This window comes from Cydia strobilella, chromosome 4, assembly GCF_947568885.1.
Source record: "Cydia strobilella chromosome 4, ilCydStro3.1, whole genome shotgun sequence".
Lineage (NCBI taxonomy): Eukaryota > Metazoa > Arthropoda > Insecta > Lepidoptera > Tortricidae > Cydia > Cydia strobilella.
This window is the reverse complement of record NC_086044.1, coordinates 12,619,085-12,632,273: the sequence shown is the minus strand read 5'-3', so window position 1 is coordinate 12,632,273 and position 13,189 is coordinate 12,619,085. Positions and strand designations below refer to the sequence as shown.

General features: G+C 37.1%; 1 protein-coding gene across 1 annotated transcript; it reads left to right on the top strand.

The window, feature by feature from the left end:
• The first annotated feature begins 4,633 nt into the window (after positions 1-4,633).
• Positions 4,634-6,107, top strand: LOC134740626 (neural retina-specific leucine zipper protein-like). Its single transcript, XM_063673164.1, has one exon. It carries the CDS (start codon positions 4,753-4,755, stop codon positions 5,650-5,652), a length of 900 nt encoding a protein of 299 aa, XP_063529234.1. The 5' UTR covers positions 4,634-4,752; the 3' UTR covers positions 5,653-6,107.
• The last annotated feature ends 7,082 nt before the right edge of the window (positions 6,108-13,189 follow it).

The window sequence follows — 13,189 nt, the reverse complement described above, 5'->3', positions numbered from 1 at the left end:
TTAAATACTTTTACATATACCTAGAGTAACACAAATGCTAATAGGAATTTTATACTTTTACAGTAAAACATTCCTTTAAGTATTAAAAAAAACAACAACACTCAACACTCCACTGTAAATTATCAAAATGTTTGTTAGACGGTTTTAACTTATATATCTTGTGTTGAAAATCGGGGACAGATTTCGTTTCTTTGTGTTATGGGTGGGTACCGGTGGGCTGGTTTTATGCTATTTCACGCGTTTGAAGGAAGAATATATATTGATTGCTGCATTTAATGTTACTTCTTAACCATTATCTTGGTAACGCTCAAAATATTTCAAATTTTATTATATTTATAGTTTATTGTCACCTATTGACAATACAACAACTATTGACTATTAAAAAATAATGAAAAAATCCAGGGTTTTGCCAGATTCAGAAAATTACATGTATCATATTTAATACAATGCCAATCCCTCGATAAACTAGTAAACTAAATATAATCGTAAAAAAAAAACTTTCTTTTAATTTAGGGGGCATTTTTTGCCATACATAAAGTCTGCCGCGCTTCAGTCTACGGCGTAGCAATAAGGCTACAGCGTACGAATATACAGTTAAAATAATATCTATTACTTAAAAAAAAAACAAAGTTCACTAACTAAAACAGTATGATAACTAATATGATATATTTAAAACATGTTTTGCAACCCCCCACAAGTATATAAAATTAAAAATTTAAATAAATTATGTACACCCATTTTGACGACAACATTGTAATACACATTTACTTTTATGAGTTCTTGGCAATGTATCAAATATGATACATAACAGTTTCATCGGTGTAACATATAGGCTATTTGACTAATTTTTGAAAATGGTTTTAATTGATTGTTTATGACTTAATAATTACACTACATTGATATTTCCGTGAATGTATAGTGCCGCAATGTTCAAGTACGACTATAAAAAATCCAGACAAATCGTTTGTTTCCATTCCAACGAATCCCAAAAAAAGAAAAATGTGTTTAAAACTAGTGCGAAGAGACCCCAAAGAGCATTTTAGCGCATACAAATGTTTTTATGTGTGAAGACCACTTCGATGTAAGTAATATTTAACTGTAAATAAATATGGTAATTAAAGCAGCGGATTTTGTTATTTAACGAAACAAGATCTAGGTATTTAATGTATTACTACATAACCTCATAACATAGCTCTTTCAGCATTAGTAGGTAGTTAGTAGCATACTTTTTCTTTCAAACTAAAGTGCAGTATGGAGATATTATTCTCGTCATCGTATTCTATATATATATCGTCGTCGTATTCGTATCATCGAAATCGAAATGTTCGTAAATAAACAATTTCTACGTATACCCACACAGCTGTTATTACATTTCTAAGTTACGCAGCATAGTAATCCGGATTATCTTTAAAGAAAAGTGCAACCATTAATGCGTCTATGTCTGGTAGGTTGCCGCTATCAGCTTTCTCATATTTCGGCTCCATTTTGAGATTCTTATGAACATTGTGCCACTACACGATAAATATACGAATAAACCGACAAACGGATAAATCGGAATATATCAGAAAACTGTGGAACAATAACTAAAATTAGCTAAATACAAATAAAACTGCTAAAACACTCAAGACAATCAAGAATTTACCCGCGTCTGACGTCATCCGAGCGTTGACCAATCACAGAGCGTTCACGTCCCTGATGAAATTTCAAAAAATATTAATTTTTCTTTCGTTTATTTTCCAAAAAATAAACATAATTTACATTTAAATATAGTGAAATATACTTTTCACCTCAGCAGCTCGAACAAGCCTACTTTCGTCACTCCCTGGAGTGAGGAAAGTGCGACTTTCCTCACTCCAGGGAGTGAAACAATGTAGCTTTTTAATTTAGTGAAGGCCAAGAACTTCATACTTTTATTACATTTTTTTTATGGTACGGTACGGTACGGTACGGTACGGTACGGTACTTTTTTTCTGTTTATTCTGTGTAATTCGAAATACATTTTAACCTTTAATATGTTCTCACTACTGAGGTGAAAAATTATGTGTGCAACACGAGAGCAAAGTTATTTTACATCTCGTGTTTTTGAGTCCCTCGCTACGCTCAAGATTCTACCTTAGAATCACTCGCTTCGCTCGTGGTTCAATTATAGAATCTTTCGCTTTCTCGGGACTCAAAATAAACACTCGCAAGAAAAACCAACTTTCCTCTCTTGTTGCACAAATAACTATTATTAGTTTATTATCTTTCAGGATGACAGCAATTCGTTATATATTTTTAATGTTGTCAAATACCCTATTGCTGCCTTGATTTTGGCTTCCTTTTAAATCCCATATATTTTCTTCATTTTTATGTTATATTTTTGCATATTTTTGTGAACATTCGACCTACACATTTTTTGCAATTCACTCAATATTGCTTCTAAAATTCGCAATTTTTTTGCATCGATTCTTAGAAAAAATAAAAATTCAAATACATGATATCCGCGCGCACATCCGTCCCGCTCACGCTTACGCTCAGTGATAGTGAGAGAAGAAACTTTTTAAATTAGGTACTATTGGAGTATTGGATCACAATTTCTGTAAAATGCCAATACCTTATTTCAGAATAGGAATTGCGCAAGGTGTATTCGGGTAATTACGACTACTTCAAAATGTCAGCTAATTCCGAAAACATTTAATTTCATCTTCTTCTTTTGAGTCTATTTTTGGAATTACCCGATATACTGAACTTTCCGAATTCTCCGAATAGGTATAATATCTTGTAGGAAGTTTTACTTGCCAGTAACAATGTAGTTATTTAATGCTTTAGCCTGCTTTAGTAAATTTTACCTCTAGAGATAATAATATGTATGTAAGTTTGTACGTCTAGGTATTTTATAAGTGAATCGCTTAACTTTATCCATCCATCTTCCAGATTATGCGATTTTGGTATTAAGAAAAGGTAATATGGTAGATATCTGCTGAGAGGGTCGAAAGGATTTACCCGAGTTTGAAGTGTTAAGCGCACGACACAAGTGTCACTATGGTTATTATTATCAATACTTATTTATTAAGGATAGGCACCCATACCATAAATTAGCATCGTATCAGCAAACTTGCTTTAAACACCTATATATACCCACTTTATTGAAAAAAAAAAAAGATATCATAATCACTTTTGTACAATAACGTACCCGATTCGCTTATTTGCGTATAACAAGGAAGGGTTAACCGGGTCGGTGATTAAATGTAATTCGGGATTAATCTCAATGTTAACCCCTCGGCGGTCGGCGGCGCGTGAAATCATTTTGTTCCGAAGTTGGCCTCTTTGACGTGCCAACCGCTATTTATCATTATGAGAAAATTAAATGAACGCTTTTGGTTGTGCAAAAGGAAGTAGTGAGTAAGAACATAATTAAATTAATTAATAACGTTTTGAATGTGAATGAAAGTCTGTATGTTACATTTGACACATGTAGGGTATTTTTATCTTTTTGATTATAAGTTATAGATAGGTAACATGCGTTTAATGATTCATTTATTTGAAAATATTTATAATATAGACTGGATTTGCAAGCATCTATGGGCAACGCATGCTTGTGTGCAAGTGTTGACGCGTACAAATATAAAAATAACCATCAGCATCACAATGCATTGAAATGTTTGGGGCTAATTGTAGCAATTACTCACCCTGATTAGAAATAATAATGACAAAATTTCAAGATGAATAAATAAGCAAAATTTTTATTTTTTTTGTACCTATTGTCACAGAAACCATTAAAAAATCGCAGAGTAGGTTACATTTAACATGTAATAGTCCGGTGGCCGGCTGCATGAAAATTTTAAATAATTTTAATTTTAAATTTCATTCTATTTTTTTTTTTTTTTTTATGAATTATTGTGCTACTTTTTTGCCATTTGCACAAAATTTGCCAAGTTAAGGATGACTCACGTTAGACCGGGCCGTGTCCGGGCCGGAGCTTCCGGCGCTTACTTTTCTATGACATGACAGGTGATCACGTGGTGCTTTCTCTGCTCGGCCCGGACACGGCCCGGTCTAACGTGAGTCATCCTTTAAGCCGCGGCCGACCAAGAGCAGTTGAAACTACTAAAAGTCAGCTACCCCCACAGAGCAAGTATTTTCAATTTTTTTATGAGGTTGGGTTTCATGCAGCCGACCACCGGACTATAATATGTTTCTACTAGACACTGACTAATACCGGGAGTCCGGACATAGTATATAAAACATTTACAATAGGTACCTACCTATTTTCTTACAGTTGTACCGACATCAATTATACGTCATTTATTGCACCTTATGTAGCTGTAATAAGGTGGAAAATGGAATCATCTCTGCACTTCGACCCAGCGGTTTCGTAGCAGTGCTACGACGGTCTACGGCCGTAAGTAACAATATTTTTATGATTTTTTTACATACATTTACAAAAATCGTTGCTTTTATATGCTATGTACCTAATATTGTTGTGTTTTTTCAGTTCATGATAATGAATTCAGTTAATGTCAGTAAACGCCACGGCTAACTTATATTCTTTAGTTAATGTAGGTACGACAACTTTATTACGTTTCATTAAATGTGTGTCATGTTGTGTTTATATGATGTTGCCGTGGCGTCCGAGAACTTATGTTCGCGTATAAAAAGGCTGACAGTTTATGCGCGCGTCGCTAAACGTCATTGGGTGGGAGGGCGGAGTCTCGCGCCGCCCTGAGCCGCGCGGCAGTTGGATCCCGGCCGGCGCGGACCTCGCATTGCCCCATGGTGGAGCACGCGCTCGTCGACTGCTCTCAGGCGAGCGCCATGCAGACCTTACCGCCGCAACCGCACCGCGAGCCCGACGACGAGCACCTCGCCGACGAATATGTTCAGAACTTTGAGTTGGATCATCTCGAGGATCATCATCTTGTGAAACGTGAACCCCTCCGCACTGGTTGGCACGAGCTAGCCGAGACGCCGCCGGCATGTGCTCGCGCTTGCCGGCCCTGGCCCGACGCGGGTCCTTACCCCCAGCCGCATGTGGCTATTGCCGTCGACCCCAGCACGCCGCCCGAAACCCCTCCGGCTCCCGTCGGGCGCAGCCCGTGCCGCGCCGCGCTCGTCGACGACGTGCTGTGGCTCCCACACATGCGGGAGCCGCTCGACATGCGTACAGTCCCGTGTGGCAGTTTCGAAGAGTGGGATAGACGCGAGTGGCGCGAGGACCACCACATGCAACAGGTCGCGCTGCGTCCGGCGAGTTCGTGCTCGGCGATGTCGCCGAGAGCCAGTCAGCACACATCTTATCAGCCCTCGTCTTGCGGCGACGATTTACTAAGTGACGACATGCTTATGAGTCTGAGTGTGCGGGAGCTAAACAAGAGGTTACACGGTTACCCGCGTGAAGATGTGACACGTTTGAAACAGAAACGGCGCACTCTGAAGAACCGCGGCTACGCGCAGAATTGCCGCAGCAAGAGATTACAGCAGCGGCAAGAGCTGGAGTTGACGAACCGGTCGCTGCAAGACGAGCTGCACGTGCTGCAGCTGCAGGTGGCGCGCGTGACGCACGAGCGGGACGTGCTGAAGCAGCGGCTGGCGCTGGTGGGGCGCGAGCACGCGGTGCCGCACCACGCGCCGCCCACGCCGCACTCCTCGCCCGAGTTCTTCTCGGAGCTGTGACGGCAGGGCGCGGCGCCGCGGGCCGGCGCCTCCGCCGCCTCCTCCGCCTGCGCCTGGCAGCGCTACTGAGGGCCCGCGGCCCGCGGTGTCCGGTGCTCATCGCCCCGATTTGCCGGCGCCCCACACTGTCGGAGCCCACAATCCTCGTGCTTTTGTTAAGTTTGAAATATTATTATATCAGTTCCAGTTTTTCTATAGTTTTTTTTTATTAAGGTGGAACAATGTAGCCAGGAGTTCGGACCTTTGGTTACCGAGACACCGTGTTAAATGTATGGTTGTGTCGTAAGATATGCATAGCTTCGTTAACGATTTATGATATGTATTACTAAAATTATACATAGGTTATATTGACTCAAAAACTGATTAATCGAATAATAATTGTACATATAATATATGTAATTGTAAATGACGAATATTAACATAGGATCTGTGTTTCCTAATAAAATATTCGTGAAGATACTGTTTTATTTGATAATAATATTCAACAACTTTCCCTTTCTTTATTTATTATTGTTTTATGGTTTATGGTTTAAGAAGAACTTTATTCTCAAAAAGAATTTACAAAATTCGCTTACTTGAGAATACAAAAAATTATAATAAGTATATCTTAGGACTAGCGTGCAGACAATGTGACATAAATATTCATTATAAATAATCATTACAAAGATTCGTTTGGTTACAAAGTGGGTAGAAATAGAAAAAGGTTACTAACCATAAGGTGCATTCCCAACGCTTACCAAGCGCATGCGAGTTTACGCTATCCAGTATAAGTGTGACTTATGATTAAGCGCGGTCATTAGAAATTGTGAGTCACGTTATGCTGGTTTACCAATCATGCGTCCGACAGCGGGTCAAAGGGAACTCGTTGCCTAACGAATGTCGGCAAGCTACGAAGCAGTTAGCATGGAGAAGGCAATTGGTTTAATTATAATAACGCAGGTCAGATAGTATTAATTATATAGTATTTGTTAGAAATAATATAATAGGGTTTTTTTTTTTGTATAGTTTTTATTATATATATATATATATATATATATATATATATATATATATATATATAGTTCTTACATAGTTTTTTTATTGATGTATATTATTTATATGTATGTAATTTTATGCAATAAAAAATAATTAAATAAAGTTTTTGCATTTATAGTTATAGTATATTGTTATTTATGTTTATTTTGGTATGTTGTTTAATAATATAGTTTGTATTAGTATGTTTAGTATTAATTGTTAATATTTAGCAGTTTTAATATATACAGTATAAAATTTGGTTGTTTTGTGCAATATATATTATATTAAATATTAATTTACGTGCGTTTTTTATTTTTTTATTTTTTTTATACAGATAATATATGTTTGCAAAATGTTTACCCTACTTAAAAATAACTTTTTTATATGAATGAACAATTTACTTGACTATAATATAGTCATATAATACATAGGTATTATGTGCATACTATTTGCTTAACAAATATACATGCACTAGCTCATATAATTATTACATTATTTATTAGGTACATAGAATTTTAAGTTTTTTTTTTTTTTTTTTTTTTTTTTTTTTTTTTTTTTTTTTTTTTTTTTTTAAGCTGTTATGGATTTCAATTCCTTGATATCTTTTGGTAAAACTTGTAAAGTTGGGCACCTTCATAGATACACAGGCGGAGTCTCCGTCCTCGTTATTTGTCCGTTGGTTTTGGCTGTGAAGATAAAATTTTTGGTATGCCCTTTACATATTTGATGTATAAATTTGTCTCACCATTGGATGTACGAGCTTGAAATTCTTCTTTTACACTTTTTAGAAATTCTCTCTGGTAGGGCGTTTGGTCTGAGTATATTCTAACATCATGTGCTTTATTTTTATTTCGGAGTATGTTTTTCACTGTAGCCTTTGATGCGAAGGTTGCCTTTATTGGGCGGACTTTGTTTTCGACGTATTTACCTAGGCGAATGATCTGCAGTGGTTCAGGGCAGTCGTTGTATATAGTTTTTGTAATTTTATCAACTTCATATTTGTCATAGGCCTCTCTTTCTGCAGCCTCAGGACCAGCTTACTACTAAAATTATAGATAGGTTATATTGACTCAAAAACTGATTAATCGAATAATAATTGTACATATAATATATGTAATTGTAAATGACGAATATTAACATAGGATCTGTGTTTCCTAATAAAATATTCGTGAAGATACTGTTTTATTTGATAATAATATTCAACAACTTTCCCTTTCTTTATTTATTATTGTTTTCGTATCATTAAAGTATGTTTATGTGCTCCGTGCATTCAAATTACTTGGACCTACAGGATTTTCATGTTATTATATAAATGATATGATATTAATGAAATAAATAGTAATACTATTGAGCAAATTAAGTACCTACACCTAATGGGAATATCCAAAAGCAGAAATTCGAAGAAGCTCGAATCATTAACTTTACTAAGTAAGCGGTTGCAAAATAGTGTTTTAAGATTTGCAAAATTTTAAGGCAATTATTTTAGTTGAAAGGTGAAAACAAAATCCTTAAGTTTGTATTTATCATTTTCCAAGCCACCGTGTTATTTGGAAGTGTCTGTCATATTACTATTATTAGGTACTACACTACACTGGTCTAATGTTTAAACTACCTTCTTACTTCTTATTTCTGTCATAGGTAAGTGTTAGCATACCCACAATACTGCTTGGGAAGTATGTCACTACTCACTACAAAGTCAACGAAGTCGCTTGCGCTGTCTGTCCGTCCGTCTGTCCCTATGTATGCTTAAATCTTTAAAACTACTTTTGAACTACCCTTGCGAAGCGGCGGGTCGTTATTAGTTAATGATAATATAAGGCCCACTTGCACCATCCCACTAATCCGGGGTTAAGCGGTTAAATCGTTACCCAGTGTATAAATTGTACTGGTAACCATGGTAACTCCAGGTTCAACCGGTTAACCCCGGGTTAGTGAAAGGTGCAAGTGCAATTTCCGAGGGACAGATTACCGCAAAAACAAATATGGTGATGGTAATAAAACAAAACACAAACTTTTGTACAATTTTGGTTTGTGGGTGAATGTAATATAAAAATATCTTGTTTTATTCCGGTACCTATTTGTTTTGCGATGAACTGTCAGAACTGCTTATTTCTACGGCGATCGATCATTATATTGTAATGATTACTAAAAGGAAATACTTACCTACTTACATAGTTTCAATAAATAACTGACATACTAGTTGATGTAGGTATTAGGGAGCAGCAGCAGTGGCGGGGCGTCCGCAGAACTGGATTACCACCGGATTGCTTATGATTTGAGGGAGCTACCAACTGATAACAAAACAAACTAAGGGCCAAATAAACTCCGGCTTGCCCAAAGGGTAGGTATGTTTGACGCGCCACCACTGGTAGGTATGTTGGTAGTTGGTACAGTCAGTGGCAGAGGTACAGTCAGCTGCAGAGAAAAGTGACCCCCCTGCATAGAAGTTTGTATGCAAAAGTGCTAAGTATTGCTGATTGTACATATCAAAGCGGATGGAAACGGAAAATGTTCCTCAGACCTTTAGAGCGTTTTCACATTCTCTGATCCGATATCGGAGGAAGTAAAATGTAAAATATATTATGTGTTTCTTAGTATTTATTTATCCATTTAATAAATCATTATTACTAAAAAACGATAAATAACACAAAAAAATGCTATTTCATGGGTACGAACTTAATGCCAATCGAATGCCAGTCGGTTTTGTCATAGGCGCCTTCCGACATCCGATATCGGAAAGGTGCTTCTGATAAATTCAGCCATGTCGGAGCCCCCCGTCAGCTGTCGGATCGATAATATTTGTTTGTGTGCGTATGTGTAGGCATAATGCTTGTTGTAGTGTGCGTGACCGCTAAAGACGGTGAAAACGCTCATATTGTTCAGAGAACAAGTCCGTGTGTGAATCGCTCTTTCTAACTTTTATTGCTGACTGTACTCCTTTAGCAGTCAACACAGATTTGCCAATTGTTTATACGTCATGAATGATTGCACAAGAGATTGATGCGAAAAATTGAGGACAGTTTAAAAGCAGTCCATATGTAGCTAATATACAACAAGCGCGTTATTTATATGTACCTATAAACACGCGAGGAGTAAGCAAATAGGTATTATGTTAAATCAAATGCATAATTTTATTATTCCTTTCAAAACCTATTACTGTACGATACCTACGATGATCAACGGGCTTTGGCTTAAAGAGCATTAAAAAAAATCAAGAAATTGACACTATTCGTAGGACTGACCGATAAAACCTATGCTGGCGCCATCTGTAAAATACTTAGACCGTCCAACCCCATTGATCAGATCCTAGATATTGTCTGAGGAAACGATAGAGGAGGCAGATAGGAAGGAACTTATATTATCATCATCATCATGCCAGCCTTTTATCGCCCACTGCTGAGCATAGGGCTCTCCTCAAGTACGCCACTTATATCCCGGTCCTGAGGAACCTAATGGTTAGAAAAATGTTGAGAAAAAATATACATACTAGGTTCTTGGTGTAAATGTATAGGTATAGTTTAATGTCGCCAGTTATAGAATTACGTTAAAGTAAACAGGAAACCTACATTGTTGCCGTCTGTTTAGACATTGGGTATACTGGGAGCAAGGTGTGGGATAGGTAATATTAAACTACATACTAATAACCTACTAATTAGCAATTTAAAGCACTGGAATATAATAATTCTCCTATTTGTAACTTACTGTATAGTTGCTGTATAGCTGTACGAGTATATCACAATACACAATACAATACAAATACTCTTTATTGCACACCTCAATAAAAGAAAACAATACAACAGAAAACACAAGCAGAGGTAAAGAACAGGCGGTCTTATCGCTAAAAAGACCTTATATTATAAAAGCGAAAGTAACTCTGTTTGTCGGCTGTTACCTCTTCACGCTTAAATTGCTGAACCGATTAAAATTAAAATTTAGTATGGAAATAGTTTGAGGCCTGGGGAAGGACATATGGTAGTTTTTATCAATCATCATCATCATCTCACGCAGACGAAGTCGCGGGCAGAAGCTATTAGTTGTTTATAAAGAGGAGGTTCTCAATTCGGTGGTATGATTATTATGACTAATATGAATTTACTTTCATGATCACTAAACACCTTATAAAACAAAGTCCCCCGCCGCGGCCCGCGTCTGTCTGTCCCTATGTTCGCGATAAACTCAAAAACTACTGAACAGATTTTCATGTGGCTTTCACCTATCAATAGAGTGATTCTTAAATTTGTTAATCCGTGCGAAGCCGGGGCGGGTATTTCTAAAACATAGTTTAAGAATTCAAGATTTATACATTTTAGAGTTTCGTACTCCGTCGGCAAAAATGGAACCCGTGGGGTGGGGACCACCGGTGACCTAGAATCATGAAATTTGGCAAGAAGCAATAACTTATATGTTGTAGTACAGGGAAAAACTCCGAAAACCGTAAATTTGTAGTTGCATAACCAAAAAAATACTCGTAGCGATAATAAATTTATGTGCAGTTGTTCGTCCCTCAGTACATTTTTATCGTTTCGTTAGAGGATCGGGAATAATAGAACTGTTTACATGGGTACGAACTCCTTGGCGCGCGAGTCCGCCAAACCGGAAAGATTAGATTATTATTTTTTCTTTCACGAAATAAAGGATGACTCACGTTAGACCGGGCCGTGTCCGGGCCGGAGCTTCCGGCGCTTACTTTTCTATGACATGACAGGTGATCACGTGATGCTTTCCATAGAAAACCGAAAGCGCCGAAAGCTCCGGCCCGGACATGACCCGGTCTAACGTGAGTCATCCTTTATGCTATTGGTGTATCTAAGCCTAATACCTACTCAATTCCTGTTGTTACCAAGAATCACACCTACCTACTTGAATGTAATTTAATGCTCGTGTTAGTAGAATGAACGATGGCATTCTTCTTGTTGAACTTTATCTATACCTATAACTAGATAACTACCTATATTAGGTACCTTTGAATACTCCTAACTGCTGTGAAATAAATCTAAAATGATAAGTAATGAGCAATGATATTTCCTTGTACCTACCTACCTCGAATCTCGATACAGACGGGAAAAGCATTTAGATACCGTCATTTAGAAGACACGGTGGATGAATCCACCTGCATTTTTCTGATGAATCCATGCAGGGCCGGATCTAGGGTAGAGCGAGTGGAGCGGCCGCTCTAGGCGCCGGATGGGAAGGGGGGCGCCAAAATGGCAAATGAGAAAAAAAAAAGTTTTAAAAGACGCGAGTGTGACGTCGGGTAAAAAGCTTCAACGAAGGGCGCCAAAACCTAATTTCGCTCTACCCTGATCAAGGACTCGGGCCGGCACTGATGATGCTTGCATTTTTTAATGGGTAGGTATAGAATTATACAGTGTCGCGTTCAGTATGGATCAAACGAAGGTAAGAAGATAGAGGGTTGGGTAATAGTTATTTGTTATACAAGGGTGCAAAGTTGTATTTTACCCGCGAGTGTTTCAACACACAAGAAGTAAAATACATTTGCACCCGTGTGTAACACAAAACTTTTCGCCTCACTATAGCGAGGAAAGTCCAACATCCACAGGCGTTAGATCATCTTCATCACTGGAATCACTTATTTTTGTACCATATTATAACAGAAAACACTGGAAATTCTGATTTTTACGTGAGTCGGTGAGAAGTGCTTTTAAGTAAAAATTTTGTTGACAATGTTGACATTTCTGTTCTGACGTATGAAATGTCAACGATGCGTTTTGAAATTGCATCGACTCAACTTGTGCGTTCAGAATTATATTTAACATCATTATAAAAAATCTAACGTTTCTTATGGAATTTTAAGGTTTATGACTTAAAATTATTAAATAAAGCTAAATTTGGTATTTTTTATTAGAATCTCAAACCATTTCTTTAATGATAATTAATATCGAACGAACCATTATTATGAGCGTTTTACGTTTTGTTATCTGTCAAGCTACTTAAACATGCTTCATTCAAGGTCAAATTACTTTCCCCACTAGTGGATAAAATGCGTTTAAAGGATAAAAGACGGCTTTCCGAGCTAGTGAGGGGAAATAGTTATTTGTTATACAAGGGTGCAAAGTTGTATTTTACCCGCGAGTGTTTCAACACACGAGAAGTAAAATACATTTGCGCCCGTGTGTAACACAAAACTTTTCACCTCACTATAGCGAGGAAAGTGCAACATCCACAGGCGTTAGATCATCTTCATCACTGTAATCACTCATTTCTTTACGATATTATAACAGAAAACTCTGGAAGTTGTGTATTTTTACGCGAGTCGGTGAGAAAAGGTTTTAAGTAAAAAAATTGTTGACAATGTTGACATTTCTGATGTATGAAATGTCAACGATGCGTTTTGAAATTGCATCGACTCAACTTGTGCGTTCAGAATTATATTTAACATCATTATAAAAAACAAACGTTCCTTATGGAATTTTAAGGTTTATGACTTAAAATCATTAAATAAAGCTAAATTTGGTATTTTTTATTAGATTCTCAAACCATTTATTTAATGATAATTAATATC